We start from the raw sequence: 16155 nt of genomic DNA on the forward strand, positions 1-16155 counted from the left end.
CCCGCGATAGGCTGAGCTCCCGTTGCTCAGTCCCAGCTCCTGCCAACCTAGCTGTTCGAAAGCAGACCAGATTTATTTTTTTTATATAGTAATTTTTAATGGTATATCTGTTTTTGTTTTTCTATGTTGCCCTTATTTTATTTGTAAGCTGCCTTGAGTCCCTGTCTGGGCGGGGTATAAATACATATAACAAGTGCTTTTTTTCTAGGGGGCGCCGAGGTATGCATACCCCTAAACATTTTGTGAATCTTTGTACTTTTGTCCATTTACTGTATTTATTTTTCCCAATTTGAACTATAAAATGGTGATTTTCTTGAGAGTACCCCTAAACATTTTTAAAGAAAAAAGCACTGCATATAATAATACATATAAGAATGTGATAGCCCCCCCCCTCTCTTTAATGCACATCTTCTCCTATAGACATACTTCTAGAGTTCTTAGTAATGGATAAAATCATACAAATGCACGTCTGTGCTTCCTGTCAAAAATGTGCTTGGTTCTTAGTATGCAGTTTTGCACAGTAGGGAAGTTTGATAGAAGAAGGTTGCAGAAAGCTGGTTGTGCTGGTTTTTTATTTACTTTTTGTTGCTGTTGTTGTTTTATGCTGGCCTTGAGCATAATGAGGAGTTGGTGGTAGATAGCTTTTTTTTTTTTTTTGCAGTGATTCACATTTGCAAAGCGGTGTGCAAGCATTCAGTAATTGAGTTCTTGCAGCTCATCGCAGCCCCAAGGTAGGGAACTGTGTCTTAAGAGATGACACAGTTTTAATGGCAACCTAATATGTGCATGCCTGAAGGGAGTGTTGGCTGTAGCTTAATGGTGATTTCTGTTAACTTGGTGCAACTGCCTGAGGATTTTTGCTTAGTTTTATATTTACAGCATGAATGATCTAGATTGTGGTGAATGTTTAGGTGCAGTTTTCTCTACAGAAACTGCCCTGCTTGAGTCAGGAAGCAATTCTTACTCTATTCCAGAGCTTATTCTCCCTCTCTTTTAAAATTCAGTACATTTGTTGCCTTACCTTTTCACCAAGAATCTTGAAATGATGTCACTTGGCTGATCCAAGACATGATACACTAGGTGCACATACTTCCAGCATAATTTCTCTCTATTTCCTTCTCTCTCTCTCTCTCTCTCTCTCTCATTTATAGAAAACACACTCTCTATTTTTTTATTTTATTTGCTAGATTTCTTATCCACCATTCACTGTAACATTCCAGGGTGGAATACAATCTTTAAAAAAGAAAGAAAAATAAATCCAATATAACTTTCTATATCTGAACACTTAAACAAGATTGCAATACTTTGCTGTTTCTCAGATAATCTTTTTCTTTCTTGCTTGTGGTTTGCTCGAAGTGTTTCTGAGTGTGGCTCTCTATCATGGTTATTTTTGTCACACTACAAATAGCAATATATGCAAAAACCATAATGCGCATTTGTCTTCATAAAGTAAAAAAATGAATGTGTGTGTGTTTATTTAATGTGGTGACTCTTGTAGAAATTCTGAAACAAATGAACTGGTTCTTTGTCCTGAAAGAACTGGTAAAAAATTCTTTTTTAGCTGCATACTTATACATGTCTTATAGAGGAACTTGCGCTTTCATCTTGGTACAATAAAAATATGATTGATTGCTTAGCTGAATTCTAGTGAGTCCTACAAGTTACCTGGTTTTATAGGGCCTTACAGTAAGTGTTTCCCTGCTTGGGCAACGTGCATCAACGTTGGTCTTCTCTGGAAACTGAACAGTTCAGGCTTTGAGTATCCCTTCTGCCTTAAGCTATCACCTTAGGCATGTTAAAAGGGGTAAAATGTCAAATTATGGTGGCTGCTGGACTTAACATGTGTCTTAAACACATTGCATTCTTTTATTACAATATGTTACTACACTGTAGATTTTGAACCATTATGATAAAAGAATGGATTTATAGTCAGTAGCACACACTGACATTGAAACACAAAATATTGCAGGTGAGATCTCATTTCATGGATAATATATTGCTTTTGAATGTGGCTTTTGCACATTTTTTTGCTACCGGTCTTTAGAACTCTAACTTAAGCAGGTGACAGGTTTATAGCTGCCTTTATGGATAAATAAAAATGAAACTCGTGAATTATGTGTGTCAGAACATCTGGTTGCAGATGGCAGTCACAGCTAAAACTAAATTTTACAACACAGTAGAACCTACCTGTATAGAAGGTAGCTTGCAGTCTTAAATGACAAGTTCGGGTTGGTAACAGTTGTGCTTTTTCTTCTTCAACTTTTTAAAAAAGAAGCTGTGTGGTTTTTTTTAATTGAGCAAGTACTGGTTGAAGGACAAGCAGTGTTAACTTTGCCCACAGACTCCTATCAAGCAGAGATTAAGGCAAAGGGCTTTTCATTCCACTCATGAACCAGTGTTGAGAGGGTTTAAAGTGCCTGTGATTCGTGGCCAGACAAGATGCTGTTTATAGATAGATAGATAGATAGATGATAGATAGATAGATAGATAGATTCTTTATTGTCATTACACAAGTGCAACATTGCACAAAGTGCAACGAAATTGGATGCCATCCCTTAAAACAACAAAAGCAAGACAACAACAACAACCAAACAAACCACATTCCAGCCACACCCACCCACACCCATCAAACTCCCAGGTCACACTAACGAGTTACAGCATTCAAAAGGGCCACAGCTCTTGGATAGAAACTGTTTTTCAGTCTATTTGTCTTTGACTTGATGTTTCTATATCTTCTGCCAGAAGGCAGTAGTGCAAACAGACAGTGTCCCGGGTGAGATGAATCCTGCAGGATGTTATTTGCTTTCCTAAGACAACGGGAACCGTACAGTTCTTCCAAAGATGGGAGAGGATGACCAATAATCCTTTGGGCTGTGGTTATGACCTTCTGGAGCACCTTCCTCTCCCTAGCTGTACAACTGGAGAACCAAGCACAAATACAGTATGTAAGAATGCTCTCTATGGAGCCTCGGTAGAAGGACACCAGCAGTCTCTCACTCAGATTGTTCTTCTTTAAAAGTCTGAGGAAATAAATTCTCTGCTGGGCCTTCTTCACCAGAGCAGTGGTATGTGCGCTCCAAGTCATGCCCTGATCGATAGCTACTCCCAAAAACCTGAATTCCGCCACCCTCTCCACCCGTTCCCCGTTGATATACAAGGGCTGAATGTCCGCCTTTTTTTCCCTGTAATCCACCACCAATTCCTTGGTCTTAGCCGTATTAAGAGCCAGATTGTTCTCTCCACACCAAACACAGAGCCGCTCCACCTCGTCCCGATAGGCGGACTCATCCCCTCCTGAAATGAGCCCTACCACCGTAGTGTCATCAGCAAACTTGATGATTTTGTTGCTGGAATAGATGGCTGTACAGTCATACGTATAGATAGTGTAGAGCAGGGGACTCAACACACAACCCTGTGGTGAGCCGGTGTTAAGGCTAAGGGCTGTGGACATGTGTGACCCTACTCTAACCCTCTGGGAACGTTCTGACAAAAAATCCAAAACCCAGAGACAGGTGGAGTTGGAGAGTCCAATCGCCTCTAGCTTGGACACCAGTCTATGGGGGAGGATAGTGTTAAAAGCAGAGCTAAAATCCACAAACAGCAGCCTCACATAACTCCCCGGCTGCTCCAGATGGGACAGAGCAGCATGGAGAGTGGTATTGATGGCGTCTTCTGTGGATCTATTTGCTCTGTATGCAAACTGGTAGTTGTCAAAAGTTGATGGAAGACAGGAGATAATGTGACGGCGCACCAGTTTCTCAAAACACTTCATGATGATTGGAGTCAGTGCAACTGGTCTATAGTCATTCAAACTACTGATTATAGTTGTCATGAGGACTCTGCCCCCTCCCCCTTACATAGCCTCTAGTGGAGGCCATTTTTGGCAGAATCCTTAAGCCAAGTTTTCCTTGTGCTGGCTGTAACATAATTGTACTTGCAATGTGGATTCCTTAGGGCCTCGGGTGGTGGATCTAGTCTTTGGCAAGGTATCCTTTAGTCATATCTTCAAGTTGGGGGGGGGAGGCATTTCATGCACCCCCATGCGGCGGCGTTTGCAGGGTCCGTTAAAGGGTTGATTGCGGGAGTCCCTGGCCCTAGAGCAGTGGCATGTACCGTATTTTTCGCTCTATAACACGCACCTGACCATAACACGCACATCGTTTTTAGAGGAGGAAAACAAGGGAAAAAATATTCTGAATGAAACAGTGGACGTATCATTTTTGTGCTTCATGCTGTGGCCACAGACATGTGATCTGATGGTGAATTTGGGGTGACCCAATGCAAAAATCCTGAGAATCCCTGTGGATCCATGCTTTGTAACCACGTTTTTGCACCATTGCAGCCCCAGGCAACAATGGGTGTGTGATTTTGGGGGGGCAGGCTGTAGCCATGGACATGCTGTGTGCTCTGATGGTGAATTTGGGGTGACCCAATGCAAAGATCCTGAGGATCCATGTGGATCCATGCTTTGTAACCACGTTTTTGCACCATTGCAGCCCCAGGCAACAATGGGTGTGTGATTTTGGGGGGGCAGGCTGTAGCCATGGACATGCTGTGTGCTCTGATGGTGAATTTGGGGTGACCCAATGCAAAGATCCTGAGGATCCATGTGGATCCATGCTTTGTAACCACATTTTAAGTGGGGAGGGAAGGAAAAACACAGAAGGCTAAGAATGCAGGAGAGGGCTATAACGTGAGGAAAGGAAGGCAAAAGTTTTCCCCCACCCACCCACACAAGCCAGCCACTGTTTAAGGATTTCATCCTTTTAAATGGAAGAAAGCATATTTGAATGCTGTGTGTCTCCAAAAACAAAAAGCAGGAAGTCAAATCAGAATTTTAAGCCGAACCTGTAATCTCTCTTCCCTTCACATACATTGTTCCCTCTGGAGCAGGGAGAGGATAGAGCGACGCTCTGCTTTCCTCTCTACTTGCCTGGAGGGGAGGGGCTTTCCCTGCTCTTTGTTCCGTTTGAGCAAACACAGCAACGAAACAGAGCAGGGAGGGCAGTAAGACCCTGAGGCAGAATGCAGGAAAGCAACAGCTTCCTCTCTCATGGAGCTCCCTTCTCCCTGAAGCGCGGTTTGATTTTTGCCTTATTTTTCGGCTCCAGGGACCACACATTCGCTGCATAACACGCACAGACATTTCCCCTTCCTTTTTAGGAGAAAAAATCTGCGTGTTATAGAGCGAAAAATACGGTAGGTCAAACTCCCAGCGGAGGTAAGGTGGGAGGGCATGCTGTGTAAGTTTGTGCTTTACAGTCCCCTCCCACTGCACCTCATTGCCCTGCACATCCTCAGACCCGGACGGGCTAAGAGGGTTACATGCCAAGGCCTATGCCAAGTTTCCCACATTCTGAAGTTAAATAAAGTTGTGGCCAATCTGAACCCATACTTTGGTCTCTTGTCTCTTTCTTTGGGGGGTAGGCTCCACGGACAGGGTTCAGCGCGTGTGCTCGCAATTGTACTTGCAATGTGGATTGTGCTGTTAGGTGAGTATCTGTGTTCCTGGCATTTATAGGTATCAAAAGGAAAACTTGCAGTGTGATGACCTCATTGCACTGTGAGGTCTGTGCATCAGAATCTAAAGAGGAGGCTGTTTCAGCATGAGTGTAATGGATATAATATGTGCTCTGCTCCTCTGTGAGCCCTTCAGATTGACAACTGTACCAAGGATGGCTGGAAGAGGAGCCCTGGGAATAGGGGCTGCCAATTACGCCTCTTGGCTGAGCTGGATAATGTGTTCTCCCCCTTTTGGCTGATCTGGGAAATAATTGTGTATGTGTGCTTGGATATTCTAGAATGCATTCTCATCACCTTTTGCCCATACCTCTTTTTATGTATTTACTGGCATCCATGAAGCACTATAGCAGGATGCCATTCAGTGTACTGCTTGTGGACTTAGCATGGGCATCTGGCTGGCCATTGTGTGAAAAGGATGGACTAGATCATCCCTTGGCCTGATCCAGCAGGGCTTTTCTTAGGTTCTTAATCCTCAAGTACCATCTACCCAATACTTAATTCTTTAGAGGGACGCTGGTGGTGCTGTGGTCTAAACCAGTGTTTCCCAACCGGTGTTCCGCGGCACACTAGTGTGCCGTGAGACACCGGCTGGTGTGCCGTGGGAGGGAGGCGGGCGAGTCGGGCGGCGAGAGGCGGCGGCGAGGATCCGCGTCGAGTCGGGGGCGGCTCCGCGGTGGTGGTGTCGAGCGGCGGGGCAGCGCGCGCAAAAGGGAGGAGCGCGAGACAGCGGAGGAGGAGGAGGCCGGCATGTCCGGGCAGCAGCAGCAACAGCAGCAGCAGCAACTCCCGGCGACGGCTCCTCCTCCGCCCGCTATCGCCGCCACCACCACAACAGCCGCCGCCGCCTCAGCTGCCGCCGTCCCTCAGTCCCTCACTCTGCTGCCTCCTCCCACCCCGGCAAGGGGAAGGGAAAAAACGTTCACTTTTGTGCGTCCCTCCCGGCGTGACGCTGTGCGCTGACGTCACGGGGCGGGGCTTTAATGGTGGTGTGCCGCGAGATTTTTTTCCGGTAAACAGGTGTGCCGTTGCCCAAAAACGTTTGGGAAACACTGGTCTAAACCACTGAGCCTTTTGGGCTTGCTGACTGAAAGGTTGGCAGTTCGAATCCACATGACGGGGTGAGCTCCCGTTGCTCTGTCCCACCTTCTGCCAATCTAGCAGTTCGAAAGCATGCCAGTGCAAAGTAGATAAATAGGTACCGCTGCGGCTCTGGTTTCCATCACGATGTTCCATTGCGCCAGAAGTGGTTTAGTCCTGCTGGCCATATGACCTGGAAAGCTGTCTGTGGACAAACGCTGGCTCCCTTGGACTGAAAGCGAGATGAGCGCTACATCCCATAGTTGCCTTTGACTGGACTTAATCGTCCAGGAGTCCTTTACCTTTACCTTTTTTTACTTAATTCTTTGTATTGCATTTGAAATCACTTTTGCATGACACTTGAAAGACTGTGACCATGTCAAAATCTTCCTCCTGCTTCTTATAAAAAAAATGAGGCTTTTGTATGCGAGTACAATATATTATATTATTTTCTATCCTAATAATATAACACTGATCTTTCTGCCACCCAGTTCACAGAATTGGAAGGAGGAAGGTGTTATGATGAGTTTCCCATTCCTTGGTACTATAATCTCAACTATAGACCCATGTCCCTTTAAACATTTCCCTTTCCTTAATTGAAACAAGGTATATCTGTACCTTAATGTGCTGTTAATGTAGGATTCAGTGGGAATAAGATATTATATGAGAGAGATTGTAATGTTTTGATATTACAAATGCCAGTTTCTGTTCAGATTATTCATTTTATATTTTTAATTGCTAAAGAAGGAGGTCAAGCCTTTCCAACTGCAATGTTAATGTTTGAGCCTATTCAGTTTCCTTCATACGATGATGAATCTGATAAGCTTCTGGGAAATTAGAATTCTAGTTGCTGTTTGCTAAGTGCTCTGAATAGACTGTCTCACAAATGCCAGATATGCCATTATATCCATAGGAACATCTTTTGTAGTAATCAACAATCCAAACTCAGCAGGTGTGCTGTTTTATATGGTTCTCTGTAGGCTTTTAGAATCACCCTTTTGTCATTTGTGATCTTTCATAAAAATACCTTTTGTTTTTATTTCAGCAAGGGAAACCCTATGTCTTCGATAGAGTGTTTCCTTCAAATACATCCCAAGAACAAGTCTATAATGCTTGTGCCAAGCAGATTGTTAAAGGTAAGAGATTCTCAAATAATTTCTAGTCATGCCTGAAAGGGCTCGTGGCAAACTGAAATAGAGAGTGGGTAGTAAACAAAGGCGGAACGGGGTAATTTTTCTTTGTTTCTGTTGATATGTATGGAGCTACAGGTGAGTTGTGAAAACCTCTGAAATAAACTGGGAGCTCAAGGATCTCAGCCTGTAGCTCAGGTGGAGAAATACATGCATCTTGCATAGCCCTACTTCTGAATAGCATAGCTCATTAGTAAAGTACCTGCTTTGTATGCAAAAACTCCTAGGTCCAATCCCTTGAACCTCTAGTTAAAAGGAGCAGGTAAAAGGTGAGTGGAAAAGCTCTCTACTTGGGACCCTCCCCATGCTATGGCCAGTCAGACTGGACTCGACTAGGTGGATTAACAGTCTGACTTGGTGTAAGACAGCTTCTGAAATTCCTTTCAACTTTAACTTTTAAAGATGTAGCCGTACTTGTTGAGCCTCTCTGAAGTTAGAACTATGAACTTACCAAGTTTCTGGAATCATTCCTGAAAACACTCTTTTTTTGGCGGAGGCATGATCCTAAAATCTCCATAGCATTGGCATCTATTTCTGTAACTGCTGTGACTGAAGTGTGACAAATAATGACATTGTTGTCTAAGATGAGGCATTTGTAAACCTAAAGCATTGATTGGGTGGCCTGCAGTTCTCTGGGCCTATAGTTTTAACTATTCATCCAGCATTCCCCACCTTTGACCTTGTTAATCTGGCTCAGGTGTGGCCTTTGTTTTGGATGCAGATTGGTGTCTGCAGTGCCTTTATCCATCTGCTGGTTTTTCCGGAGTGCTATTAACCTTATTAGACTAACTGATAGGGTTATACCTATCCCTCCCAATGAAGAAATTAATCATGTCCTCATTTATTCTCAGTGGCAACCTGGTCCTTAGGGATTGTTCCCATTTAGTGGCTTGGAGCTGGAAATGCTATTTTAAAAAGATATGTTTATTGTGGAGCTTGCCACTTCATTCCGTAATCATTTTGTCAGTTGGTATGGATACCAATAGTGTTATGTTGACATGCAGTTTTGAAATTGGGGATTCATAGTTGAAAGGCAAAGCGATGGCTTCTCTTTCTCCTGTCTTAAATATCACATATAATCTTTCACTAAGATCTTAGTATATCTTAAAGCTTGCTTCATTGCAATATGTTAACACTGATATTTCCACCCCCCTCAAGCTTCAACCACAATTTCCTGTAAATTGTTCCCCCTGCTTTCTCTCATGTCCTGCTCTAGCTATTTGTTGTTAGGAGAATAGAAAGGCTTCAGTCCATTTTCTGTGCAGGAAAATGACTGTTCTATCAGCTGAATCCTGCTGACTGGGAGGAATTAAGCACCATGGTTACTAGAAGATGTTACTGGAGTGCGTAGGAATAAGAAATGGCCAATATACGCAAACTGGTGGGCATTTGTTTTTTTTTACTGTGGCTGTTCACAAGGGACATCTGGAGCCTTGGATAAAGGCAAAATGATATTTTAATGATTTTCTGAAAATAATTGCTTACTGAGACATCCTCAGTCCACAATGAATAAACTATTGACTGACTCATTTGGGTTATATTATTGCATGACCATTGAATAATAAATTGCAGATATATCTATTTTATAAAATGTAGAGGGGTGTGTGTGTGTGTGTAATTTTGAACTGAACTTGTGTTACAGGAACAATATGGTTGCTATTTTATCAGTGTAGAAATTCATGAACAGAAAAGAGCAGGAACATGTGGAGTCTGTCCTTGATTTTGTTTCTCCTGTGTGAATTCTGCATTCCTGTGTTATGATTAGTATGAAATGGAAACATGGCATAAGAATCTGCCCTAGTCTGTATCAGGGATTTCTTTGCAGCAGAGCATCTGAAAACTTTTGAGAGTCTGGGCTTTATGGTTTTTCTGAGTGTTGTATTAATTGTCATACACTGTGCTAAATGCTGCATGATGTTTAATTGCATTTTTAATTATCTTTTGTATTTCTTATATGTGATAGTTTATGGTTTGACAATTAAAATTCCAAATTGTAATACAATAAATACAATATAAGAAATATAAGAAGCAATGAAAATGCAATTACAAATAAATATGGATATTTATTGTGATGGATGTGCTGTGTCTGGTCTTCAGCCACATATCCGCAGACATGTCATAGACCACCTGAATGAAGCTTATGGACCACAGTTTAGGTAGCCCTGGTCTATATATAAAGAAATTCTTCAGTTTGGAAGAAGACAACACTCCAGGATCTTGATGCAGGTTTCGACAGTGCCTTTTTAGTACACAGCCATCAGCACTATTCCTCTGGACAGCTCCGTGGGTGTGATAGAACTCAGGAGGTTTTTGATGGTTTCTTGCTGAACTGCCAGCTTTGATTGTAAACCTAACAATCAGCCATTCCAAATTCTGCACAAACATCTTAAGTTTCATTTCAGAAAAGTGCAACAATTTTACTGATTATCTCAAAGCATATTGACCTTGTAGATTAGCAAATCTGCATTAAAATACACAAGTCAGGACATTGTCTAATTTTTGGGAAAACTGATTTGTAATTTCTTTGTACATGTCTAGGAAGATATTGCAAGATCCAGATTTTAGTAATTATTTTTAGTAAGTAAAAATATTGACTATCTATTGGATCTAAGTGTTTTAAAATTAGCGTGATCTAAATTTTTTTTTTAATTTCTAAAAAAGTGCCTTTCATTTACCTTGTTTATTTGCCCTAAGCTTTTGTTTTTTAAAAAACACACAAACATAGCTAAATTAAATGTTAAATTTTCAGCCTAAGTGGTTTCTTTTGAGTGAAATACAGTGCATGGATGGTTAAAAATATGGTTCATAATTATCTATTTGAAACCACAACTGATTGCTCTACCAAGGAAAGCTGCTGTCTCAATAATATGCAAGTCTTGTTTCATTGAACTGAAAATCAATATAATGTTGCTTTTAGGAAGGCATTCAGAATGAGACTTTGCAATTCCACAAGCTTGTAATTCCTCCAGCTGTTTAGGGGCCCCTTTGCTAAGAGCAAGAGGCAGGCCAGAAACATAAATTATTGTGTTTAAAGGCTAAACCTTTAGTTCAGTCCCCCCCCCCCATTTTGTGAGATCAGTGCTGTCAGTCTTGCAGTAGGAAAGGAACAAGGTTTATTATTATCAGTAATGCGGTTCTGTTTTATGTTTGTGATGCAGAAGGACAGGGAAAATTTTCTATGTCCTAGTATTCATTGTTTATCTATGCCAGTATTTTCTTTGTTGCTCTTCAGTGTTTTTGCATAGTAGCATGGTGATTTCCCCCGCTCCAAGCCAGGAAATAAGGTTCCTAGTAAGCTAAAGAGAAAAACTGAAGCTTTGAAATGGGGTTAAGATGGAAAGAGTCACTGGATTTGTATGATTTCTTCCCCTGGGATGGTAACTGCTTATAGAAAACTGTAGAAGAATTAATAATTCTACAGTCACTGTGATTAGATAGCAGTGCCTTTCCCCACGCTTTTCAGATATATGTAAGGTTCTTCTCCAAACAATGATTAGTTATTCTAGTATTTTCTCTCTCTGCCTTCAGCATTCCGTAGGACTTGAAGCTCACATTAAAAATACCTTTCCTGTTTTCTCTTTCAAATTTATATACTTCTGCAAACCCAGGAAATCCTCTGGGCATATAGAAATGTGTTTTAATGTGACCCAGTTTCACTTCCAACCTGATAAGCACTCAACCACCCTTGTTTACTATTAAAAGCATGATGGAGTTTTTTTACAAGTTGCTTTGAGGCTTTTATAGTCCACCCCAACCTCCATCAGTAAAAGTTGTTGTAACACCATCTTCTTTAAGAGGGGTATTTATTTATTCTCACTACCCTACTGACTGTCACTCGACTACACCAGCAGCTTAGGTAGCCCAATTCAACAAACCCTAGTGAGCCAAAAGCTATGTGATAGTAGCCGGATGAAAAAAGGAGGGCACGGTTCCTGCACTTTTAATAGTTGTGCAGAAGAGGGAATTTTATCAGACATAGCTTGTATGGCAACACACTGCTACTTTTAGCCAGTATGCCTCTGAACACCAGTTGCTGAGAAACACAGATGCAGGAGTATGTTCTTCTGCTCAGGTCTTGCCCATCTGGTTGGCCACTGTTGAACAGGATGTTGGACTAGATGAGCCTTTGTCCTGACCCAGTAGTCTGCTCTTAGGTTCTCACACAACTATTAAAAGGTTCAGGAGCCCTTCTCTCTTTTCCACCTGGCCATTCCAAAATGCATGCAAGTCCAGTCATTCTGTTTCTTGAATGGACAGCTCCCTTTGTGGAACTGAGAGTAGGTACCTGGAATTTCTGCAACAGTTCTGTAGGGATTTTGGGGTGGGTGGGGTGGGACATGGTTTCTCTTGTCACAAATCCTTGAAGCTATTTGTGCTACAGGGCAGACTCTTAACAACAGAAGTTGTGCCAGGTGAAGAAGAGTGTGTGTCAACCTCACAACATGTTGTGTGGGAACAATGTGGTCTTACTGGCTCTTAATTACATTTCCCTCCCCTGTATTCCTAACTTCCTTGTTTGGTGAATTTTTGGGTGGTATTCAGTGTTGTGCTGTGGTAGACATCCTGGCAGTGCAACCATTACAGCTTTCTTTATGGAATGATTCTGTCCCCTCCTCCCCCTGCATGCTGCTCTGGGTGTTCTCCTGACTCCGTGAGCCAATTTTGGGGAGCACTGCGGGAAGAGCGGGAGGGAAAGCCCTGATGTGCAAGCAGAAGCCCTTGTGCAGGGTTTGCACTGAGAGAACTCGTTAGGTGAATCCAACTGCTTATATTTTACAAGCCAAAGTACGGTAACTTTCAAGAATTTGGCAGGGGGAGGGAAACATAATACTTTGTGTTCCTTATTATAACTTTTATTCCTTCTGATCTTGAGAGTCATTTCCTTCCTAAAATAAGTATGATATGATAGCCATGTTCAAATATATAAAAGGATGTCACATGGAGGAGGGAGAAAGGTTGTTTTCTGCTGCTCCAGAGAAGCGGACACGGAGCAATGGATCCAAACTACAAGAAAGAAGATTCCACCTAAACATTAGGAAGAACTTCCTGACAGTAAGAGCTGTTCGACAGTGGAATTTGCTGCCAAGGAGTGTGGTGGAGTCTCCTACTTTGGAGGTCTTTAAGCAGAGGCTTGACAACCATATGTCAGGAGTGCTCTGATGGTGTTTCCTGCTTGGCAGGGGGTTGGACTCGATGGCCCTTGTGGTCTCTTCCAACTCTATGATTCTATGATTCTATGATTCTATGATTCTAAGTATGCGCTGAAAGCAACTTTCTGTTCCAGTCTAATTTCTTTTGCTGTATGAGCTCTAGGATATAATATTCTGTCCTCAGTCTTTACTAGGTTACTTCCACTCATGTAACAGGGCTTCTCCTTCCTCTTCTTTCCCCTACAGCTTCCCCATATGCTCCAGTGAATCCCTCAAACCTCCAGAGCAGATTTTATTGGGGTGCAGGTTGGAGAGAGAGGAAGGGAAAGTCTCTTTGCTTGAGTGGAAGACCATTCTGTTGGCAGACGGACACCACTGGATGTCCCCCATAATGTGGGAAGGAGGAACTCATTGTGCCAAATTTACACTGGGAAGTATTCTAGGCTCCATATCTTTTCAAGAGAATAGGCATTGGAATCAACTTTCTTACTCCTTTCCCATTAAATAACAAGAAAAAATGAATATAAAATAATCCTATGTTGAGAAGAAGCAGTAGGCAAATCTTAAAACGACCATTGTTCCTTTTACTTTGGAACCAGCATAGCTCATGATTCATATAATTATCTTCTTTCCTTATCTTCCTCAATTAGTAAACTGGACAGTAACCAGTATCCAAATGATATTTATTCGGGGAAGCAGTAGGAAGTCACAACAGATGCTATTTTCTAAATTTGATCTAGCTGGGAAGAAATCTGGTTTCTTTATGTTACCCTGCACGGTACATCTGTACATTTTCCTGCCAGATACCTTCTTCTAATTTCCTAGTTCCTCCTCCCCCCCCCCATCTTCTGACTAAATGTTGGCTAATGGCATCTTCCTTGATGAATTATAGTATCCTATATTTTAAAAAACCACATTCATTCTTTCTCCTTTCAGATGTTCTTGAGGGATACAATGGTACAATTTTTGCTTATGGTCAAACATCTTCAGGAAAAACACATACCATGGAGGTAAGAGTGATTTTTGAAATATAGATTTATTGACAATATGCTTATTAGACAGGAACAACAGCTTGAAATTGCTGAAGTGGATTTTGCTACTAATAGAGAAAGAGGGGTTGTGTCAAATTATGTCTGTCTTTGATCCTGCAGAGCCTCCCATGAATGGAAGGGGAGAAGTGGTATCTGTGGATTTTCTCTCTGTTACTCTCTGTTACTCAGAGAGTTGGTGAACTCCCAGGAACATGCAGGTGGTACTGCAAAGGGCTGTAGGGAAACACGGGCATTTTGCAAAAACCTCTCTCTCCCACCTTCTGTGCATGTAACACTTTGCTAGAGTATGAAGCTTTCCACAATTTGAAGGATACAACCGGTAGACCCCACTAAAATTAAACTGCATTTTTAGAAGGGTAAATTTTCATGGTAAGGTGTTTTTTTTAAAAAAAAACAACACAAGCAAACAACTGTGTTGTATGTATAATATAATAGATTGCATGTGCATGTGTATGTATGCACACTTCCATTTTGAAATTTACCCAACTCAAATGTTCTAGTCTGGGCATAAATATGTGGGGTTGTTTCTTAGCATATATTTGACTCTCTGCTTTTAGTCAACCAGTTACATCTAGAAAGCTAGAATCTCTCTCTCTGTCTTAAGCCCACACAGAATAGGAAAATGTTCTGTAGGTTAAAAGCATCCTACACTAAATAAATGGGGCTTCTTCTCCAGCTGAGGCCATGCTACATATATACTGGGTAGAATTTGATCATGCATGGCAAAGGCATTGCAAGGTTGGCTTATCAGAAGGTAACTTTACTCTTCTCCTAAGCGATAGCACATTCTTCAGTCAAATCTGATAACATAATCAGAGTTTTGTAACTGTATTCTGGGTTTCCTTCCATTCTTATTAGGGTTTCCTCAGTTAGAAAATTGATAACAGCCAAGGATCCGCAAGCTGTAACTGGGCTTGTTAGCCAACAATAGTTTCTACTGGCAGCCAATTTCTTAGATTGCCTCTGTAGAACAGAGTGAATCCTTTTTATACCTTTATAGAAGAGGAGTAGTATGTAGCAACTTCTAGTGACATACAGGAGCATAGGAAAATTCCTTCTACTGAGCCATACCATTGGTAAAGGTAAAGGGTAAAGGGACCCCTTGGCCGACTCTGGGGTTGCAGAGCTCATCTCGCTTTATTGGCCAAGGGAGCCAGCGTACAGCTTCCAGGTCATGTGGCCAACATGACTAAGCCGTTTCTGGCGAACCACACATGGAAACGCCGTTTACCTTCCCTCCGGAGCGGTTCCTTTTTATCTACTTGCACTTTGACATGCTTTCGAACTTCTAGGTTGGCAGGAGCAGGGACCGAGCAACGGGAGCTCACCCCGTTGCAGTGATTCGAACCACCGACCTTCTGATCAGCAAGTCCTAGGCTCTGTGGTTTAACCCACAGCGCCACCCGCGTCCCTATACCATTGGTAGCCAGATACAATTTACACTTTGCCAGTTCATTTCTGGGCCCAATTCAAGGTGCTCGTATTCATGTTTAAAGCCTTGAATGACTCAGGTCCCAGATACCTGAAAGACTGCTTCCTTCCATACAAACCCTATCAGGTGCTGAGATTGACAGAGAACGTCCTTTTGGTAGTTCCTCAGAGGCTTGTGGGGTGATAGCCCAGGAAAAGGCATTCTGTGTTGTTGGCCCCTAAGCTATGAAACTTCCTTGCCACCAAGGTGCATCTGGCCCCTTCAATGTACAGCTTTTAGAGAATGATGAGGATGAGCCTCTTTATCCCAGTTTTTGACACGTGAGGTGTATGTTTTTGGGACCCCCCTTGTTTTATAGTTGTGGGTTGTTTCCCCCCCAAAAAATAATGTTGTTTTTATTGTTATAACCCTCCCTGGGAAGGGTGGGAAACAAACAACTGGCAGAAGCTTAGGCAGCAATTACACACATATTTTTCTGACTTGTACCCAGAAAACTGCAGGCTTCCAACTGAATGCCTCCCCTCCTTCTCTACAGCCCATCTGCTGCCCCCCAAACCCAGTGCCTGAACTCCTCTCCAGTCCACAACACTTCTGAGATAGAGCATTGCAATCAGCCTGATGCCACACATTTTAGTTTGCCTATTGGCTTTAACAAAATGAATATTTTGTTGCACTTGTAGTAGAGGTACTGCAAGCTTATCCTCCATTCTAGTCACCATGGATGTGAGCCC

General features: G+C 42.3%; 1 protein-coding gene across 2 annotated transcripts in view; it reads left to right on the forward strand.

Annotated features, from left to right (window-relative positions):
- Nucleotides 1–16155, forward strand: part of KIF5C (kinesin family member 5C) — an 80964-nt gene that overhangs the window by 11672 nt on the left and 53137 nt on the right. For both annotated transcript variants that reach the window (XM_082197976.1, XM_082197975.1), the window contains exons 2-3: nucleotides 7646–7736; nucleotides 13877–13950. In XM_082197976.1, the coding sequence (XP_082054102.1) occupies nucleotides 7646–7736; nucleotides 13877–13950 (165 nt within the window). The remainder of the gene's footprint in view (nucleotides 1–7645; nucleotides 7737–13876; nucleotides 13951–16155) is intronic.

Source organism: Podarcis vaucheri, assembly GCF_965113315.1.
Source record: "Podarcis vaucheri genome assembly, chromosome: 1".
Taxonomy (NCBI): Eukaryota; Metazoa; Chordata; class Lepidosauria; order Squamata; family Lacertidae; genus Podarcis; species Podarcis vaucheri.